The sequence below is a fragment of the Bombyx mandarina genome, chromosome 17 (genome assembly GCF_030267445.1).
Source record: "Bombyx mandarina strain Sakado chromosome 17, ASM3026744v2".
NCBI classification, from domain to species: domain Eukaryota; kingdom Metazoa; phylum Arthropoda; class Insecta; order Lepidoptera; family Bombycidae; genus Bombyx; species Bombyx mandarina.
This window is the reverse complement of record NC_143223.1, coordinates 9,304,531-9,328,355: the sequence shown is the minus strand read 5'-3', so window position 1 is coordinate 9,328,355 and position 23,825 is coordinate 9,304,531. Positions and strand designations below refer to the sequence as shown.

The window sequence follows — 23,825 nt, the reverse complement described above, 5'->3', positions numbered from 1 at the left end:
GCACCGGTGTTCGAATCCCACAGGCGGGTACCAATTTTTTCTAATGAAATACGTACTCAGCAAATGTTCACGATTGACTTCCACGGTGAAGGAATACCATAGTGTAATAAGAATCAAACCCGCAAAATTATAATTTGCGTAATTACTGGTGGTAGGACCTCTTGTGAGTCCGCACCGGTAAGTACCACCGCCCTGCCTATTTCTGCCGTGAAGCAGTAATGCGTTTCGGTTTGAAGGGTGGGGCAGCCGTTGTAACTATACTGGACTTTAGAACTTATAGCTCAAGGTTGGTGGCGCATTTACGTTTGTCTATGAGCTCCAGAACCACTTAACACCAGGTGGGCTGTGACCTCGTCCACCCATCGAAGCAATAAAAAAAAGGGTAAAAAACATCTCAGAATACATGTCATTTGAGAGTAGATCGTTTCGAAAATTAAAAAAATTATTCGCGCCATCATCTCTATACAAAAAGTGAAGTTTGTATTAAGAAGTAATTTGAGAAAATAACGATATATATAATAAGGATAAATAAGATATCTACATCACGCATCATCCATTGAAGTTTAATAAGTGCAGCACTTGCAGATTTAGTTCGAACCCTGAAAGAAATAAGAGAGATAGGTGCTTTTCTTATTGTAGTTGTGGGTCAGGCCGTTCAAAGCTTCTTGTATGCAAAGATTGAGGATAATGGAATTCAGTGTAAAAACACCCGTGTGACTTTGACGTGAACCTTGTGTGATTTTTTCTCACATACTGCCACTTCATCGGTTCTAGGGAGAGCAATTGGTTGTGAAACAGCTTTGATAATCAGATAAATACACCAAATAAGAATTCAAAGAAGCTCAAGATCAAAAGTCAATTTTTTTTTCAATTCAAATTTGTTTTACGATATTATAGGCACAGATATCTATCTATAAACGAATTTTAGGAAAAATATTATTAGAAAATATAAATAATGTAAAATAGAATTTAGAACGCCATATACAAAATAACATACGAATACTACTTCTAGAAGTAGATATATAGATGTCAAAATAATGAAATAAAAATTTTTTATGTTCTTCACTCGTATCTAATTACACTGAAATAATTTTGAACCCCTGTGTCTATCTTCACTGTCTAACCTCTACCCAGTTCTACCGCCAACCAGTCATGTGCTCTTGTTTGAAGGATCAAAACTATGAGTACTTTTATTCTATTGTATTCCACTATTATTAGTAATACCAAAAATCTATCTAACTGTTAATATGCAATAGAAAGAAAGTAATTTACGAAATTTGACTTCGGTAAACTTTTGTCGACGCGATAAATAAATTACCGGTCGAGAACAGTTTAATCTAAAAGTAAATTACTAGCACAATTACTAGACTCATATGTTACGGTCACTAGACGATTACGTAAGATCACGCGTGCTCATCATAACAGCATTACCGTATTATAGTTATATATTCTTCCTTCCTTAGTTATTACACAAGATTACAAGCCATTAAATAACTTGCATTAATAGTTATTCCGATTTTTAAACACGACTCAATAAGGCTTACTTTCGTATAACATTAATTATTTAGCATTTTATTTGGCGGAATCACTTTGTCCGGTTTCATTTGCGGTATTTTTGAACTGTTTGTGATGACATTTATATTAAACAATTTACTTTTATTTAAACACAACACAACTTAAAAACAATACAACTTTTGTGTTGTTTACGGCACAGATCCTAACTGGATTGAAATGCTTAGTAGAACCCGTACATACCACAAGGTATTTATGTATACCGGTATTAAAGATATTCCTTTTTCCAAAGCAAGAAAAAGAGATTTTAACCTATTGACATCAGTAAAAGCTAATAAACGTTGAAATACTTAAAAATACGCCTTTGACCGGCCCATGTAAGATATAAAAAGACACCAAAGTTGAACACCTGCACGAAAATAAACAGATAAATCTGAAACACAATAATGATTTTGTCTGTGGTAACTACATTTTCTAACCGAAGGCTAACCAGTCGTTAAGTCTAGTTTGGTTACAATTGACTTTATTGATTATAATATGCAACAACACTCAATTCAAACGATATGTTAAGCAGCTTCATACGGATAATGTACACTAATATAAAAACCTCAATAGGCGTCAAAACGCCTCCCACCTGTTCTGGTGAAGCTGGATATTCATCCGGATCACCAGAAAAAAAAAAGACACGATTAAATTCAACCATACGTCCGATTTCGCCCACAAAGAAGTCCTGCGCTGTAACCTAAAGGGTGTGATTTTAAATCGCATTTGAAAGTTCAGCAACATATCTCAAAGTAAGTACAAGTACTCACTCGAGACCAATAACCAATGTACTAAATGAGCCCAGAATAACTTATGACATTATTTCTAAGAGAAAGTATACTTAGTTAGATGCAACCATGATTATGATAATTTTCTTTAAAAATTAATAAACGAGGAAGCTATTAAGCTTATAAAAAATTTAGGAAATATTAACGGCGTACCATAGAAATTAATTATTCGCCGTGGGTTTGTGTGTTGTGTATTCCACGTCGTGACTTGAGAGTAATGTCGAATAAAGCGCTTCGGTACGAATAATTAATAAAGTAATATCTCAAGACACAATATTTTGAAAATTTATCAACCGTAATATTAGATTGATAAATTTTCATATATATTGAATATGGATGGCCGTTGGGGCCAGAAAATTCTTGAGTGGCGACCGCGTACTGGAAGACGTAGCGTGGGTAGTCCTCCCACAATATGGGCCAACGATCTATTGAGATTCGCGGGGATCCACTGGATGCAGGCAGCGCAGGACCGGTCTTTGTGGCGAGGCTTGGGGGTGGCCTAAGTCCAGCAGTGGACGTCCATGGGCTGATAAGAAGAAGAATATTAGATTATTTTTAATCAAAATATTACTTAGGAACTTATGAACCACTCGGTGTTAAGTGCTTACCAAAACTCATAAATATCCCAACTAGAAATTCGCTAGTCACCTTAAGACGTGCGGAACTCCTAAGAGTATTCACGACTATTCTACAAGTACAGTACAGACCGAAACGCATGATTGCTTCCGAGACAGGAACTTAGGAAATTAAGGTGGATAGGAATATAGACGACGATAAAATGCCCTACTGCGTTTTAACTAGCAAAAGTAGCTCGAAGAGGTCCGATAGTTTATATCCTGATTACAGCGAGACAGATTTTTAAAAATAAACTAGCTGACCTGGCAGACTTCGTAGTGCCTCAATCGATAAATAAAAGACCTAAGCTTTCGTCTGACGGGGGACACATCAAAGGAAAAACAAAATTGCTATTTTTATTCAATTCCGAGCATTTTCATATTTATCTACCTTTTAAACCTTCCCTGGACTTCCACGAATAGTTTAAGACCAAAATTAGCCAAATCGGTCAAACCGTTCTCGAGTTTTAGCGAGACTAACGAACAGCAATTCACTTTTATATATATATAGACAGATTCATTGACCCGAATTTTATAATCAGTTGCTGATTTTCTAACATTTTGTTTATATTTGACTATCAGTACATACAGCTTTCGTCATTTTTCGCAACTCCTTTCATACTAGCCGATGATTAGTTCAGCTTATGGTCTAATCACTAATTGAATGTCCGGCTCATACCTGTGTTAAGGCGACTATATTCACGCTGTATGATACAGATGATCCCCGGTAGCTAATTATTAATAATTGAATAGACCATAGCTCGCCTTGACATGTTAACAAAAAACTCTTCATCATGGATTCCCTTTAATGTATTTCAATAGATTATAACGTTAAGTAGTTTGTACAAACTGACCTTTACGTTACAAACACACGTTAGGAAGTAATCAAAGTCTAATCAACCGATCTTACTTATTATCGACACATTAATTACGCTTCACTTTAAGCCGACTAATAAACAATCATAATAATGAACAATGGACAAGATTTGAAAAATACACGGATATTTTTATTGCATTTATAGGCAAATTTATAGACCTAGTGGTGGTAGGACCTCTTGTGAGTCCGCATAGGTAGGTACCACCACCCTGCCTATTTCTACCGTGAAGCAGTAATACGTCTCGGTTTGAAGAGTGGGGCAGCTGTTGTAACTATACTGAGACCTTGGAACTTATATCTCAAGGTGGATGGCGCATTTGCGTTTTCTATGGGCTCCAGTAATCACTTAACACCAGGTGGGCTGTGAGCTCGTCCACCCATCTAAGTATTAAAAAAAAACGAGAATACGGGGTCATCCAGATGTTGAGTGATCACCGCGCGATATGACCGACCGAATGATATCGCGAGCGATAGGCAGGAATATCACTATACTCTAGCATTGCTGTTCAAGAGGAACAGTGATCTGAATGTCAAGGTTCATTTTAATGCCACGTGATGCATAGCAGAATCAATCTCTCAGAACCTCGGATGAGTTCTGCTACGGTGATGTTTGGCTATTGCGAAAGAAAAAGGAGACGACCGGCTCGCCTCAAGAAATTCTTCAAAACCCTCTTCATGGAACATGCTGTACAATGTATAGAAAGAGAACCGAAGTCTCCCACTGCACGGCCATTCTTTGTAGTAACGATTTGTAATGATATTGGTAATTGCTGGCTATTACTTGATTTTTACTTTGTTTCCAATGACAATCACGCTCACGAACTCAGCAAGATCTGTGTTTTTATTTCTTTCTCGCTGGTAGATAGTAAAAATGTCTAGCATTTACATTAAGTCATTGATAGAACTAGATAAAATACGTTTAGTAAAACCAGATGAATAAGTCTGATAACTAAATGGCTGTTAGTTTTTTTTTTATTGCTTAGATGAGTGGACAAGCTCACAGCCCACCTGGTGTTAAGTAGTTACTGGAGTCCATAGACATTCACAACGTAAATGCGCCACCCACCTTGAGATATAAGTTCTAAGGTCTCAAGTATAGTTACAACGGCCGCCCCACCTTTCAAACCAAAACGCATTACTGCTTCACGGCAGAAATAGGCAGGGTGGTGGTACCCACCCGTGCGGACTCACGAGAGGTCCTACCACCAGTAATTACGCAAATTATAATTTTATGGGTTTGATTTTTATTACACGATGTTATTCCTTCATCGTGGAAGTCAATCGTGAACATTTGTTGAGTACGTATTTCATTAGAAAAATTGGTACCCGCCCGAGATTCGAACACCGGTGCATCGCTCAACACGAATGCATCGGACGTCTTATCCGTTAGGCCACGACGACTTCAAATAGGATAGGATCATAGGATTCAACAGAATTTAACTAATCAATTGTAAGTTGCCTAATCATTCAATAAACGAATTAAATTCTAAATGTAGACGTCACATTTTAGTGTTTGTGTACGTGTGTTACATAAAATAATAGCATGAATATAAACGTGAAAAAAAAAGGAACCATACCTCAAAATATTGGAATTTTCATCACTTCGAATTAAACAAGAAACTAAGCAAATTAATAAAACAAATACGCTTTATTACAACGAACGTAATAAAAAAAGACAGGCACACACCTGTTTCGTGAGATTCGTATAAAAAACTGCCGCGTGACTGAACCATCACTACTCTAAGCGGATTTGTGCAAAAAACTAAAGGCTATTACCATCTATTACATTGTATACGGCTATTTCATTGTAATCAATGTTGACACTTCAATCGTATACGCTAACGGATCAAGAAAAAAAAATAGTTCGAAAATTACCCGATTTTACGATGCTACCACACGCAATATGGACGCGAGAAATTTGATTCGGTAAATGAAAAAAAGGCGCGAGTTATTATTATCAAAGTTATTTTTTTGGAAAAACAAATTTTGATTTGTATCAAATTAAAGTAATTATATGTTTATTCTAAATTATATAATTCGATTAACAGCCTATAGTGATTTTCATTTTAACAGCTCAAATTGAATTTTGATTTATAATTGTTATCATCATAAATTTAAGTAGATATTATTTACGCATCAAACCCGCAAACTGGTCTCCTCTCCTCGGGAAACCAATAATCACTAAGCACACGTTAATTACAAACGTGAGAAATAGATAGAAAACTATAAATAATATACGGAGACCGCCTACGAAGCGATGAAACGTAAAATTAACGTGAAGAATTAACTTTATTCTTCGCGGCTTTGTAATTATCCGTTTTAAAATGATTACGCAACGTTCTATGTGTTGGATTAAAAGAAATTGACTTTTTGACCCCGAGATGATAATGAAAAAGGTTTTAATTTATAGTTAAATACTTTTTTTTATTGCTCTATACGGGTGTAAGAGATCATAGACCACGTGGTGCTTGGTAGTTACTTAAGTAGATAGAGATCATAAAGTGAATCCCGCAGCTTAAGATATGAGCTCTCAATATCGTATTATATCCTTCAAACCGGCAAACCGGTAAGAGGTCAACGTTGTCGCCATTCGATTTATATTAGGTCTGTCTATAATTGTATTACCTATAATAGGCGTGTGAAAAATGAGCTATTATCTATCTATTGTCGGTTGCTGTTGTATATTTAATGATATCTTCTTCTTTCTATATATCAATACGTGAAGCAAAAACTTTGTAGCCCTTTTTACGAAAATTGCGCGGACGGAGGAGAATGAAATTTTCCACACTTATAGATAATATAGAGAAGAAGTGCACAATGCTAATATTTTTTTAGAATAATGCATAAAATATACATTAAATCAATAAAGAAAACATTACACACACTACATACCATGTATTTGACGCACACACGCATGCATACTATTTATTGTCAAACTTTTGTTCTTGACGTCTGTCCTCAAATTGAGATTAAATATTGTTTTTCTTTGTTAATATTTTTATAGTATAATCTTAGCGAAATTTGTGGTTATAGAAGTATAAAATACAACCATTATAGTGTACAAACTTACAATTCCAATTAATTATAGTCGAATTTCGACTACTGCGGGACCTCTAGTTATAATAAAAACTAAAGTATCGTTTAATACTGATTATCACTGAAAATGATGTGTTGTGGTTTGTAACTTAGAATATGCGGAATAACTTATACATGTACTACATAAACATCAACCTAACATACTCCAAAATAATAACTGATGAGAACAAACTGGCTTTGCTTGAAACGTATCTGATTCGCCATATCTAAAGAATTAATAAGGATTTAAATTTTACCATTCTTCAATGTGCTCTTCAACTAATCTAGTTATGTTTACTTAATCGATGATATTGTTTGATAAACCTTCATCTTGTTGTGCACTTCTCTATTTTTTTAAATAATTGTGAAAATCTCATTACTTCCTAATACTAACCAGAATTGTGTATTGAAAATTAAGATTCACGCGTACGTAAGAAAGAAAGCATGTTCTATTTCGAAAGTCACTTTTTTATTAAATATTAAAAGAATATAGGTTTCACATACCTTTTTCTTTTAGTTATTGAGTTCAACGCTTCCTTTTAAAATTAAATACAAACATACATATCTAAATATCTTAAAATTGATTCTAATTTAATTCAAGTTCCAATTTATTACAGACCGACGGCTCAATACTTCACGTAAAAATAGATAGCTATTCTAAATACTACTTCAATAATTTATTTATACTTTTTAATATTCATCAAACCTAAAATCCACGAAAATTTGTTTTTGAAACAGGAAAAATTAAAGTCACAAGGCAGTATTAATGGATCGATAAAACTCATTTCATTTAATTACTAAATATCAAGGAACTTTTATTATATGGATAAAGCCGTTCTGTTGAATGTCTGTCATGTTACTAAGTTATTTGCCTACATAGTGTACAGTGCTTTTTTTATTAGACGTTTCTAAAAACATACATCTAGTCTACAGTAATAGCTGATCCGCCTTTATTTTTACTGGATGACTAGAGTCCGCACTCAATTGGTGCTAAGTGGTTATTGTTACTCTAAGAATCCTAAAAAACCGTTTCACCCTACAGACCGCAATACATAATTAATTATTCCGAGGCAGAAACGCTTTAACTAAGTTGACTTAGTGGTCTTTATTTATCGTTGGTTAAATTTTAATAACACTGTCTTAGTATTGCCGATAAATCATTCATTTCACTACCAAAAGATTTTATGTCAGATTGCCGATCGACACTTAGTTTTAAATAACATAATAATTAACAAACAAAAAAACAAATAAATCTAATGTCCTTAATAACTTCGTTCTGCTGAAATACGTAACTGTAAAATCATCGATCTGACACAGGTGATTGCTGCCTAAATGCATTTAAGCAAAAGTCACGTGAACTGCAACCCACCAAAAGCCGAGAGACTAACAAACAGATAGATTTTGAGTAGGTAACGGTTCAAGTGCTTCTGACGTTCACAATTAGCCGAGACCTGATGTGGTAATGCGATTGCGAAAAGTATCCGTAGCTCGGGGAAAACGATTACCTAACCGCTGACAATACTGTTTATTCAAGCCCGTCGTTGTGTGTTCAACGTTGGTGTGGTATTTTGATTCAAGCAAGTTGATATATTGATATTATATGTAATTGATATTGATTTTTCATTTATTTATTTTAAATTGGAAAGGCCTTACCTTTGTTTTTTCTTCGATTTTTTTTTCGAGGCTTAGACATAATTTGATCCACTTTTTTGATTTGGTCCGCCATTTTTTGTTGTTGCTGTCATTATATTAAACCGTAAACTATTTGAAACGTCGGAAATAATGTAATGGCAATAAAATAAAAGTCAGATTAAATCGTCAAGTTTAATTAGGTACGACGGTACCAGGATGACGATCCTGAATATTTCTGCTTAAAACTTTACTACGGTATAGCTTTAACTACTTGTTAAAGCAGGTGCAGGTTAATCTGGTGCAGCAAAAAACAAAAACAACAAAGTTGAATTGTCACACGAAAGTAAATTGAGAGCCCTTAATTAAGAACCAGTGAATGTAAACGATTGTTACATAAGACGGAATAACTATATGACATACATATAAATTACTGCTAAACAGTAGTAATTTATATGTATTACACACCAACTATGAAGTTAAAGAGGCTGTATGCGATGGCGCTATAGACAGACATGACTTTTAGAACATCATATTTTTAATGTTTACGAGATGTTTCTTTTAATGATTTTATTTTTATTGCTTTGTGGATGGACGAGCTCACGTCCCACCTGGTATTAAGCGGTTACCGGAGCCCATAGACATCTACAACATAAGTACGCCACCCACCTTGAGATATAAGTTCTAAGGTCTCAGTATAGTTACAACGGCTGCCACACCCTTCAAACCGAAACGCATTACTGCATCACGGCAGAAATAGGCAGGGCGGTGGTACCTGTGCTGACTCAAAAGAGGTCCTACCACCAGTAAATCATCAATTGTGTCATCTATTCGGAAATTTTAATGAGATTGATAAAAATATTGTTCAGTTAACCCAAAGAGAATTTTGTAATCACTGTGCGGACTGTAATTTTTTGTTTTATTTGCCTTAAAAACTTATTCCAAATGGCAGGTCATCGATAAAGTTTTTTTTATTAAATTTTTATTATATCGCAATTTCGGTTTTGAAAAAAAAAACGAACAAATAAGACCGGCTTATTAGATTTTAATTATTTTGTTTCTAATTAACTACTTTAGTGTACAGTATAACTTTGATTATTAATAATATATAAATAACAATTAAACTAACTAACAACTAAATAACGAATATAGAGCGAACGGTTAGCGTGGCATTGACATGTGATGCGTATAGAGGAGATGCATGTGACTAGGTATGTGCATGTATTTTTTATTTTTTAATGTCCGAGCAGGCAGACGCCCATAGGGCCCACCTGATGGTAAGTGGCTACGGTCTCTCATGGACGTCAGCAATGCCAGGGACAGAGCCAAGCCCCTGCCTACCGCTTAATACTCTCCCCAAGCCTCGTTTGAAGAAGGACATAGCGCTCAGGAAACACCGTGGAGAGGAGCTCATTCCAAACCCGGACGGTACGTGGCAAAAATGATCTCTGGAAACGCACTGTAGATGAACGCAGTGGCTCTAGGTAGTATGGAAGGGTAGTATTATCTTTAATGAACTGTGTTATCGTAGAAATCAAAACTGTGGTCCAAACAACTGTCAGACATCAAGATGTTAGTTCATTGAACCCCGCGAAATGAAACGTAAAATTTTAGAATTCATTTAGATAGAAAAATCGATTGTAGCTAGCACAATATCCAAGCGTCGACGAAAAATTTTCTTAGTTTTCCTTAAGCTTTAGAAACAAGAAAACGTCAATAAAACAACCAAAAATCAAACCGTAAAAATATTATTAATTATGACATTCGGATATAAGACTCGCGAAAACAGAAGAAGATACGAATCTACTTTTCCCCATAACTTGCTTTTTTACAAGCACTTTATGATAATAAAATTACGTTTAATAACACAATATACCTAGGCTTTTATTGCCTATGTCGATGTCTATTATGAAACAATAAACCCGGCATCGTGAAGTTTGTGAATATTTTTATCTTATGTTTTATATTATTCTTATAAACAGCATTCTACATAGTGTTATTTCCCATTGTATAAATGGATGAACGTTTTCACCACTCACCTGTTGTTAAGTGGTTACCGGAGCCCCATAGACATCAACTACATAAAATCTAAATCTTAATTGTATAGTTGTAACAAAAAATAATAATCTAATATTAAAAAAACATAATATCTAATATTAAAAAAAAAAGACATGCCCGCTGAGTTTCTTGCCAATTCTTCTCAGGACGGAGGCTAGTTTTTGTGAATTGGCGGTAGTTCTTTTGACGTTCAACAAGTATGTACTTTCATTTATGTTGAATAAAAAAAAATTGATTTGATTTTGGTTTGATTCGATTTGTCCACCCTTTACATCGGAACGCGAATCAAAACGAATTACTGCTACAGCATAAATATACAGGTTGCTACTTGCTACCCACCGGTACGAGCTCGTAAAGAAATAAAATAAGCCATTTTGTTATTCTAATGTTTGGTTCGTCGTATAAAATATTTAGATAAAATAAATAAATAACACATCTCCGAATTATAATTAATAACATTAATGTTCGTCTGTGACTTCTTCGACTTTATACGTATCGAAAAAGCATTCAGGATGTTGTGAGGCAAAGGTCGACCAGTGTCCGGTATGTGAGGTCATCGCCGTGTGTTCGCGTCATGTGATATGATAATTTTGGAATGTTTTTTTTTTGTTTTTTAATTTGCGAATAGGAAACAAGATCACTTTTTTTTAATTAACATATGTACGAAATTTGATTAAAAATGTTGGTGTCAAATAAGTTCTGTCAAACGGAACTGTCTACTTCATGAATACTTGTATGTGAACCGTAATGAATTCAGTAACATAATTTTTGCAATATACTATTAATATAAGGTTTTATTAAAAAAAAACACAAAACATTGTAAATCTCACTCAATTTTGAATCCATTTTTTATTACACATTCACTTAGTAACATAATGATGCTCATCTTTCATAATAACTTACAAACATAAGCTAGTGATTTGAAGTATTGACTACGTGACATCAAACATGAATATAATATGTATTCGATGATCATAGAATAACACTTTAAATGCTATAATAATACTGCAAATGCGCCAAAATTTTTTGTGTTTAATTTTTTTTTTAGGAACTTTAAGAAATAAGCTAGTTTTTTGTCTTGAAAAATTATACGTGGCTTATTATTATCTTATACCTTTAAACGAGCAATTCTTATATATTAATATATATATATAATCTGAATCTCGGAAACGGCTCCAACGATTTTCATAAAATTTAGTAAACAGGGGATTTCGGGGGCGATAAATCGATCTAGCTCCGATTTATTTTCAGAAAATGTTGTTTTATTCGTGTTTTCAATAATCAACTCTTCCCGACATCTATTGGCGAATAATAATACTATTTTTCTTAACTGAGGGCAACCAACCGCTTTAAAGACACAACAAGATGGCGTTACCAAAAAAACCGCTCATCATCTAGTATTATTAGATTGAGAAACTGCATAACCAAGGTGCATCTAGTTTTTCTATTAAAACAATTAATTTCAGAGCTGCACACTCCAAAGGATAAAGTACAAACACCCATACCATTGTTTCAACAGCGAACCAATCTAATTGTTATGGTTAACGTAGACATGTTTCCATTGAGCGCAAATAAACGCTAGCGTTTTCGTAACCTTCCCAAAAGAACAATATGCGTTTGCGTAATGTTGCGTGTCTCTATATACATTGATATTACTTACACTATTCATTCTGGATAAGCTAGATTTTGTTGACAAAAATAATATTGTTTGTTTCTGTATTTCTAATATATTGTTTGCTGGGGATGGGTAAACAAGCTCATTCCGTATTAAGAGGTTACTTGAGCCAATAGAGATCAGAACTAAATTGTAACAATTACGCCACGATTCACACCGGATCGCACAACTGCTTATCCGCAAAAATAGGGACGGCATGTCGTTACAGTATGCAGTAACTTTTTTTTGTGCCCTACCTAATTATTGGGAAGCCTAAAAAGCTCCAACTACATGCAGATTGATAGTTGAGCTCACCTAGGAAAACTTGCTAACGTAATCCAAGCAAAAGCAGTGCTTCGCTGAATCTACCACCGGATCGAAATAATGACCCATTCAGAAGACACTGCGAGAAACTCAACGGGTTGTGTTTTTTTTTATTGCTTTGATGGGTGGACGAGCTCACAGCCCACCTGGTGTTAAGTGGTTACTGGAGCCCATAGTCATCTACAACAAAAATGCGCCACCCATCTTGAGATATAAGTTCTAAGGTCTCAGTATAGATACAACGGCTGTCCCGCCCTTCAAACCGAAACGTATTACTGCTTCTCGGCAGAAATAGGCGGGGTGGTGGTACCTACCCGTGCGGACTCACAATAGGTCCTACCACCAGTCAATGTGTTTATGTGCAAGGTTGCCCGTGGAACAAAAACGGTGACCGATGTTTGGAGTACCTAAAAGCACCGATAGTGGATCGGAAGGATCCGATAGAACATGCTTAGGGTCTACGGTGGGTTTGCGTTGCCCCGTCTTTTGGGTTGAAGATGTAACTTGAAGCAACTACGATAATAAGAGCGCCGCGTAATTTTCTCGAAGAAGCATTTTCACTATGTCTCCAGAAGCACTACCACAAATCCACATCCACATTAATAAATTCTTCGCTATTATATTTTACTAGACGGTGTTATTCTTTTATCGTGGAAGTTCTTCCTGAACACATATCAATACACACTTTCTTAGATATTCCTGCTTACATAATTTGAACCCCGACGGATTAAACAGTACACCACAATGGCCACGACGATTTCAAAAGCCATTTTCATTTGCTCCAAAAAAGTAATTGAAATCGAAAACGTTCTAGTTTAATAATTATAGTTTGAAACATCTCATATATTACAGAGCATAGGATTAGGCACACAGACTACATTCAGACTATGTCAACATAGCGTCAATGTCTCATCTATTCGCATTGTTTTCGTGGAAGTTTCGTCAACTTTGCCCTTGTCCAACATACAGTGATATCCACATTTAGTATTCTATAGTTTTTGCTCACGTATTCTTGACGAACGCACTTTCGCTTTGAGTTGGTAATGTCAAAACGTTTCAGCGCATTGTTGCGTAGTCGACATTGAAATTATGAATTTGCTAGATTAATGTTTCGGTAATTGAAACTATCTTTGAATTTAAACAAAAACTCTCATTCTCACAGCTTTTCTAAAATAAAAGAGGAATGTTTAAAAAAAAAATATGATTGTTACTTGAGGATGATACTGTAGTAGGTCATGACTTAAAACCATCGGCATACTTCATGCATTTCAGTTGAAAAAGTTATTAAAAGTATCAAATTAGTGATCAACATCTCGTACTTTACTAGATTGATGTCATTGTTATTAGGAAGCTCGGTTAACTATTATACTATTTGACTTCAAAAACCAAACTGGGCTTAGAAACAAAAGAATCAACTGCCTTAGCTCAATGACCCACCGCAGATTTTGACTACCACTTGCAAGCTAATACCAGTATGGGCAGTAATAGCACGACGTCCGGGTACTGGGGGGAGTGGCGTAGCGTGTAAAATAGCCATTAAGCTATTTTAGAATAAAATAAATTCTGCAAAAACACTATTTTATAAAAGTCACTGATAAGAACACTATTTTTATAAAATATTTTTGAGAAACTTTTATCAGTAACTAACCTATTTAGAATCCTTTGTGATTTTTGTGAGCTTTGTGATTTGCAGTCACGCTGTAGCAGCAGATGTTCGGAGATAAAAAAATAATAATAGTTTAAAAAACTAAAAAAATACGCTTTAATATAAAATCCAACTAAAAAATAGAAAATAAATTTTAATAAATTTGAATTAAAAATAGTCTAAGAAAAAATAAGTTTATTGTAAAAAAAAAGCGTGGGGTACATGGTATCAGTAGTTATATATATTTTATGAACAGATATAAGTAGAAGGGTTATTTTGATAATATCCTGAGAAGCACCTTACGATTTTTTATCTTTGAATTTTTTAGTTGAATTACAATTTTTTTCAATATTTTTTTTTAATATTAAATTGTCATTGCTCTTTAATAAATATACCAAATTTCGAGTTAATCCGACATATTGCAGGGGGTCAAAATCATGTTCAAAGATTCCGTTACATACTAACATACATACGTCTGAAGCTAATAAAAGCGTATTAAAAATTGCAAAAAATCTAAATCACGTAAATGACATTTACAAGAAAACTGAGAATAACAGCACATAAAGCTTTTTATCGAGTTTCTTTTTTCAGTTCAGTTTTTATTTTAAATTTAGCTGCCGCTGCAAGCTCTTAAATTTATACTACCTAAAAATTAATAACATTTGAATTATACGACTTTATGCCACATAAAGTATCTAACATTTACATCAAAGTGAACTAGTTTATTCATATATTCCAATTACCGTGTCATAATTAAGAATAATAGCCTGCGACTTTGTCAGTGTTGCATAATATCAACTTTATAACATAACGCAGATAATATAACCCAGTTCTTCGTGCATACATTAATTTTATTACAGTACTTACACCGAATATCATAAAATCTGGTCGACGATCCAATTACATTTATTTATACATCAAAATATTGCAGAAATGTGTCTGTACATTAAAAATATTTATATGTAGTTATAAAAAACGTTACTGATGTTGAGACGTAGTTGACAACGACTTTTTTTTTCAATCCGTTTGTTAATCCGCACTACACAAAAAACACTAAGCTAATTTTGAAACTGGTGTGTACTTTATTGTATGATGTGGTACCTCGCTATTTCAACGAAAGCCCAAAACGTTACCACAAAGCCGCAATTATAGAAAAAGATCATTACGTTAAAAACGTCGCTCGAAACACGAGACCCTCCTAATTTATTAAGTCATTAGTAGCTTTATAGTTATTTTGCATATTTTTTCTTTGTATATTCCAAAGTCACCTATAATTTCAATATATATTTAAATTAGAAGATTGCACAAAGTGGGAATGAGTTGCTCGCTCCGGGCATTTCAATATTGCAATAATTGTTACGTTATAATACTCATTGTAAAAATGAATATTAGAAAAAAAAATCTAATATCTAAAAAAAAACTAATATTTAAAAAAAAAAGACATGTCCGCTGATTTTCTTGCCAGTTCTTCTCAGGACGGAGACTAGTTTTTGTGAATTGGCGGTAGTTCTTTTGACGTTCAACAAGTATGTATATTCATTAATGTTGAATTTTTTTTTTTTTATTTCGTTTGATTTGATTTGATTTAAATTTATTTTAATTACAAATACTTGTATAGCTGAACAATGATCAGTTTTAGAAACAGAACGTACCTATGTGAATACTTGTACGTTCTGTCCGCAATCAAAAAACTTCTTTTGAGTTAACTTTTTTTCAATAAATTATATTTGATTTTTATTTGCCTATACTGGAAGATATTCAAATAGCTAAAAGTAACCAAGCTATTTATGAAGTTTACAAATAACGAATACTTAAGAAAACACTTTAAGTACATTGTGATATCATCGAATTCAAACGACTACGACTGATTATGTTACAACATGGGGACACGACAGTTGATCCAATGAAGAGACTAATATCAGTAGTTCAGCTTAAAACAATTCCTACTAATGACACATTAGATTGAGTTACCTATGGAACATTAAATTAACTAATTCAAGGTGGGTGGCGCATTTACGTTGTGGATGTCTATGGGCTCCAGTAACCACTTAACACCAGGTGGGCTGTGAGCTCGTCCACCCATCAAAGCAACAAAAAAAAAAAAAAAAAATTACCTCTGCTTATGGAACGAACGTGAAAGTTGCTTGACATTTGCGGAGGCATGCGCGATTAACTGACACTTCAGGTTCCTATTCCCTTTCAAGGTGATGGATGTAGACGGTTTGAACTTTAGTTATGACTGTTATATAAAAGAGACAAATGTACTATATGTTAACTATAAATAACAATCAAATTGTAATAATAAGTTAGACAGTTTAGTCGTCGTGGCCTAAAGGATAAGACGTCCGGTGCATTCGTATATAGCGATGCACCGGTGTTCGAATCCCGCAGGCGGGTACCAATTTTTTTAATGAAATACGAACTTAACAAATATTCACGATTGACTTCCACGGTGAAGGAATAAAATCGTGTAATAAAAATCAAACCCGCAAAATAATAATTTTTCGTAATTACTGGTAGTGAGACCTCTTGTGAGTCCGCACGCGTAGGTACCACCACCCTGCCTATTTCTGCCGTGAAGCAGTAATGCGTTTCGGTTTGAAGGGTGGGGCAGCAGATATCAAAGTAGGTGGCGGCAGTTACGTTGTAGATATCTATGGGCTGCGCTAACCACTCAAATTTAAATTTAAATTGAAAAAATTTCAATGATGTTTACTTTCTTTATTAAGTAATTTTAGTTAAATAAAAATCGCAAATCACTTCCATTTCTAAAAACTAATAAGCTAACATTAATAAATATGCTGCCTTTGTCACTAATAAAAATAAATACAAAATTTTAAGGTACATATTTTAAAAAATTATCAATTCGCCATCCCTAAATAGTGCCTTACTACAAATACAAAAATTATCAAATCGCCATCCCTAAATAACGCCTTACTACAAATAGTTGCTACTGATACCGTATTGCACACGAAATAAACAAAACGAAACGAAACTTTTAAAAGATTGTGAAAACATTTTACTTACAGTAAAAATCGTATTGTTGTGCAAATTAGAAGGTTTCTCTGACACTTGTGTTTCGTTACTTTCATTGTTTTTAGTAATTACCATTTTGAATACGCAAGTTCTGTTTTATTAAAATACGGTTCTCTGTGTTGTCCATTTTGTGAGCCATAATAAGAATTTCCAAATATCTGCCTTCAAAAAATTAAAACAAAATTTTGATTGTACCTATCAGTCTATAATTCTGACCATCAATTGCCCGTGTAGACAGACGAGCATACGGCCCACCTGATGGTGAGCGGTTACCGTCGCCCATGGACTTTAGCAATGCCAGGGTCAGAGCCAAACCTCTGCCTACTGTTAAGTGCTCTCCACAAGCCTCGTTTGAAGAAGGACATGTCATAGCGGTCGGGAACACCGTGTAGGGGAGCTCATTCCAAAGCCGGATGGTACGTGGTAAAAAAGATCTCTGGAAGTGAACTGTGGATTTAAAGAATTTATTCATAAATTCGAACAAAGTTGTGTAGCAATCTCTTTTACATTGCAGCGAAATATGTACAAATGGATAGACCGCGCTTATAAAGAGATCAAAGTTTCAACTGTTTTTAGATAATTTTTATTTATCGGGATTTAATTTTCAAAACTTATTGGATGCCCAAATAAACTAGCTTTAGTATAGGTCCAAAAAAGTCATAGTAAAAAAGAGCTAATCCGCGGAATTGTATTGTACATATTATGTTTTCTTAACTACTAATGGTAGGGCCTGTAGCAAGTAGGCAAGAACGGGTAAGACCATCGGCACCAACCGCAAACCAGCAAATTAAGACCTGTCTCATGATGCGTAGTGGTATCGACATTGTGGTTGGTATCTGCAGGTTCAAGTAATCACTTGCGTGAGCTCATCTGCTCACATCCGTAATTTAGTCAAAAATAAATTAAAAAGAGCCCAAGGCGTAAAAATAACGATCAGCTATATCTGTGTCATGTATTATTGTGTGAGAAAAATCCGGAAAAAACAGAATCGCATCAGTGCCAATTTCAGTAAATAAAAATAATAAAATTAAGAGTGACGGTATAACCGATGAAGACACTGGCTCGCTGGAATCTCTTCCTTTATCAAGCGGAAATAATTTTAATATTCACTTTTCGTATAAGTCCATTACAACAAGCAGGCGTTGCATTGATTATTTGTGCTCACAGACCGAAGTTCTTAACGACAGATCAGACGTGGGCGGTAGTGTCGCAAGTATGCAGTTAATCTGTTATGTACGATTAAGTTTTTGTACAATGTCAATGACATACAAGTAGAAAGTATGAAGTATAACCGGTGTATGTCATAATAGATGTCGGATAAAACGAAAGCGCACCTGCGGTCGGTACATTCGGTTGTGGTCTCACGAATGTCGCTTCCTGTTACAAATACACCTATGTACACTATCGATCACGTAATACAACATGTTGCTATACAAATAAATGCAATTCACGGTAATTGATTTTTTTTCACCATAGATACGTAAACTTAATAACTGCTAATACCTATAGAAATCTACAGTGGTTTTTACGGATGTTCCGTTATAACCACTGAACCATGCATCCGATTGACTTGAAACTTGGTATCCATGTAGAAAATACCTGCACTTAATGGATAGGCTTATATTTCTATGAGTGTTAGACTCCCTAATAATAATAACAATATATAATAATGTTAATTTTAAATGCCCAGCGAAGCGGGCGAGTAAGGCTTAGTAACTGCAAATTTTACGCAAAATCATAAAATAATGTTAATATCCTTCGAAACATGAGCGACTAAATACATAATCATATTTTTGTCTATATTTGTTATTATAGTACACGGACAGACAAACTCATAGTACATCTGAGATTAAGTGGTTATCGAATTGTGTAAACATCTCGACCTTAACGCAAATTTTATAAAGCAGCGGCTTGGCTCTGCCCCTGGCATTGCTGAAGTCCATGGGCGACCACTCAACATCAGGTGGGCCGTATGCTCGTCTGCCTACAAGGGCAATAAAAAAAAACATCCATTCCTAACGCAAAATTTTCTAAGTCTTCCGACCTCGTACTGAAAGCTTTCCTTCCACCACATTTAAATATTCTCCAAACATTTATATCGTTTTCTTATTCTTATTGTTTTTTTGCAGGTCAATACGAAGCCTGTTACTCTTCACGTTAGCACTCACAGCAGAGACACAAGTAACGAAGAACAAAGCTGACGACAGTAATGTACAGTCAGTCCCTAGCGATCTAAGGCGAATGGTCAACGAAGCTCTCGCTTTGGAACGAAGATTCTTATTAGGCGCTAATGATGCGTGAGTATAAAATATGTAACACTATAGCACGCAAATTCTAGGATTTTCATGTTTTTCTTTATTTAATGTTGGGTGTCGAACTCGTGTTAAAGTCGTCGTGGCCTAAAGGATAAGACGTCCAGTGCATTCGTATCTAGCGATGCAACGGTGTTCGAATCCCACAGGCGGCTACCAATCTTTGTAATGAAATACGTACTTAACAAATGTTCACGATTAACTTCCACGGTGAAGGAATAACATCGTGTAATAAAAACCAAACCCGCAAAATTATAATTTGCGGAATTACTGGTGGTATGACCTCTTGTGAGTCCGCACGGGTAGGTACCACCACCCCGTCTATTTCTGCGGTGAAGCAGTAATGAGTATCGGCTTGAAGGGCTCGGCAGCCGTTGTAACTATACTGAGACCTTAGAACTTACACCTCAAGGTAGGTGGCGCATTTATGTTGTAAATGTCTATGGGCTCCAGTAACCACTTAACACCAGGTGGGCTGTGAGCTCATCCACACATCTATGCTATAAAAAAAAAAGAACTCGGGCAAGTGAGATGTTAAATGGCTATGAAAGACAAGGCTACCATAGACATCGCGTTAAAGCCATCACCTTTATATTTATACTCGAAGTTTTATTTCCCACCCCACCTTTCAAACAGGAACTAATGACTGCTTTGCTGCAGAAGCAAACAGAATGATCGTACTCACCCGCACGGATACCTTTTTAACGACCGGTTGTTCATGAACATATTTTATGTCTAGTCGTATGTATTAGAACAGTTTAGAGAGAAAAAAAAACCGTAAAATTTGTTGAATACATTTCAGAAATTCGACCAGTTTGCTTTTTGTCGACAAATTAATTTTTTTAAAGAATTGCCGGGATGGTTTACAATTTCATTTGTATAGTCTTTGTTGACGCTGAGAAAATAAGAATATATCCTTACAGCATTAATAGAAGCGGAACTATATCCGAATATGTAATAAGCTCTGTTTGGAGATTAGGAAAATTGTTCTACAATTCAGACCTCATGTATCGAGATGGGTGGCAACATTCATGTTGTCATACTTATGGGCCCGAGTACCCATTTAACACCGGATTAGCAATGAGCTCGTCCATCCAAAATAAAAGGCTAACTTATATCATAGATACCTAAATAATCTCCCATGACGGCTTTGTAATAAAGCGATTTGTTGCAGATCAAACTGTACGTACGATGATGAGATCAGCAACATTCCTTGTCCGCCCAGCAAGTATCGCAGCGCGAGCGGAGAATGCAACAACGTTCGACATAGGCCCTGGGGTAGAAGAGGAGATATATTCTTACGGTTGATGCCACCTAATTACGCTAATGGTAAGCTTAGAATATTATCTATATATATAAAAATGAATCGCTGTTCGTTAGTCTCGCTAAAACTCGAGAACGGCTGGACCGATTTGGCTAATTCTGGTCTTGAATTATTTGTGGAAGTCCGGAGAAGGTTTAAAAGGTAGATAAATATATAAATACTCGGAATTAAATAAAAATAATAATTTTGTTTTTCCTTTGATGTGTCCCCCGTCGGACGGATTCCTTTTGTTTATTTAATACAAAAATTTAGATCTTTTATTTGTCGATTGAGGCACTACGAAGTCTGCCGGGTCAGCTAGTCGTTAATATTTACGATGATGATTTTATGTTAGAGGAAGTCTGAAAGTGGCACCTGTGACAGAGAAGTTGGGAAGTGCGCGCTTGGGACGTATTAGACATGTCATAAGACGAAATGACAATGAGTTTGGTAAGAGACTCTTAACTATGAATGTGGAAGGCTATAGAGGAAGAGGTAGACCTAAGAAGAAATGGATGGCTTGCCTGAAAGACGATATGTGTAAAAAGGGGGTGAGCGAAGAAATGGTATATGATAGAGGAGTATGGAAGAAGAAAACATGTTGCGCCGACCTCAGGTTACTGAAAGAAGTGCAGGAGAATGATGATAATTTATGATGATTTAATACAGTAAGCCACAGCCCACGATGTTGTAAATAACCACCGTTAGTAACTGGAGCAGAGCTAAGGCTGCTTACTGCTAAACAATAAGTCTTGTTTTCTATTGCGCAGAACTAATCACCCTCTTTGTCACGTTTATCACGACTAAGTTATAAATTCTAAACTAAAGTTAGACTAAGAAAGCGCCATAGTCGGTTTTTTTAAAATGTATCATTGTAAATTGTACAATAACATTGTATTAAATTTGCCGCATTTTGTTTTATTAATTCTTTATATAATTTTTCCAAAAATTTTTATGGAAAGTTTGAGGCCACAAAGGACATCAAAAGTAAGCGTTTTAAAAATAGAAACTCAACCATATATGCTTCTGAAGTCTAGAATAAAACTTGTGCGTTAAAATATCAATTTTGTTCAAACCAATAAACTACCAATGTTAGAGTTAAGCCCAACGGAAGATTTTTAACAGTTTTCAATCATTCTATTGGCCAATCGCTTAATAAAAGTTGCCTTAACCCACATAATAAAAAACAATTTTCATGGGCTTTTGAATCACAAATGAATTGTTCATTTATTTATTGCTTAGGTTGACGAGCTCACGGCCCACCTGGTGTTAAGTGGTTATTGGAGTCCATAGACATTTACGACGTCTACAAGTCTATCAAAATAATTTGTAGGTACCGCAGATGGGGTTGTGTTGCTTAAATTAAATCGTTAGTTATTTGGATGTGTATGAACGCTAAAATCACTATCACCAGATCCAAAGATCATAACAGTGGAGTCTCCGATCATTAGGCGATTACTTAAAGAGAAAACAATCGTGAAATATGTTTTTATTCACCGAGATAGAACCGCCTAATAAACACAACCTACTAACATTCTACTCGGCTCTTCTCAGTGGGCCGCGATTCCGATCCGGTGATAGATTCTACGAAGCACTGCTCTTGCTAGGGCTAGGGTTAGCAAATTCTCACAGTGTGAGTCCATGAGATCACCTACCCGTCCGTCCGTAGCTGGAATAGCTCCTTAGGCTACCAACGAATAGGTCGGATCCTCCCGACCCCCTCCATTAACGGTGCTTTTAGGCACCACAAGCACCTGTCATCGTCCTTGTCGCAAGCGACGGGTTCGACGAGCGAATTAACCCACAGATACAGCCCACTGAGTTTCTCACCGGATCTTCGCAGTTGGTGGCGTTTCCGATCCGGTGGTAGATTCTGCTCTTGCTAGGGTCAGTGTTAGCAACACTCCGGTTTGAGCCCCGTGAGCTCACCTAACACACGTTAAGGTGAAGCTGAAATAGCCTCTCAAGGCTATCAGTATAGGTAGGTAAAAAAAGGGAACCACTTGGTAACCACGTGATCGAGTTGCCGGGAATTATAGATGTCACAACGTGAATTTCATTACTTACTTTACGTTAAACAAACTCATGCGGCTTCAGGATATGCCATACCCTTAGTGAATACGCTGATTTATATATTCTGCAAATGTCATTTTAATAACATTACATTATTTATACGTAGCAAAAAGATTGTATGATAATAAGTTTGGGAAAAGTTTGGCACTCTAGCCGAATATTTGGTAATCTTTTGTGATGCCTAGGAAACCATATAAACGTGCCATTAAGTTCTTCTTCATATTTAATATAATGATAATCGTAATTTTACTAGTCACCTGTCAATTTTAATAGACATTAACTCTGAGCCATGTAATCGGACTAAAATGATTGATGATGTCAACGTCAATACAGTGCCGAAAATTTGCTTTTAAATGATCTCCATAATCAGTACTTACTTGAACGTATTCTGAGAATCAATGAATGCTAGATGTTCGGTTTGTATTAAAAAAATATTTAATGAACAATTATTATTCATTACGGTTCAAATCAATTATATACTTCTTATATATTGCGTACTTCTTAGTCATCATAAAGATGTGAATCGGTGGAAGTTGATTGGTATTAAATGAGGAAATTGATGCGGGATTGGATCGATTACGTCGTTTATCTCGTTTTTACAATCTCGGATTACAATTACGGATCAATAATTTTATTATTATGTATAATAATCGCTAACATTGTCATACTCTAAACCTTTTCTATTACAAGTCTTGGGTACATTCAAGTTTTGATAATATTTGAAATATTTGATGAGCTATTTTTAATCAACGAGTCTTTATGATGCAGATGCCTTATTTTAACATTCGTTCTAACTTTGTTTGAGACGGAGTTGACCTCAAAGCATTTTAAAGAATTTATTAAAGGAATTTATTCCAATCAAGCTCGTGATTACAAAAAAGCA

The 23,825-nt window shown here is 35.2% G+C and overlaps 1 protein-coding gene across 1 annotated transcript in view; it reads left to right on the top strand.

Annotated features, from left to right (window-relative positions):
* LOC114240650 (heme peroxidase 2) overlaps window positions 1-23,825 on the top strand; it is a 60,206-nt gene that overhangs the window by 7,307 nt on the left and 29,074 nt on the right. Inside the window, exons 2-3 of the mRNA XM_089734405.1 lie at window positions 19,384-19,551; window positions 20,741-20,895. Of these exons, the coding sequence (XP_089590531.1) occupies window positions 19,384-19,551; window positions 20,741-20,895 (323 nt within the window). The remainder of the gene's footprint in view (window positions 1-19,383; window positions 19,552-20,740; window positions 20,896-23,825) is intronic.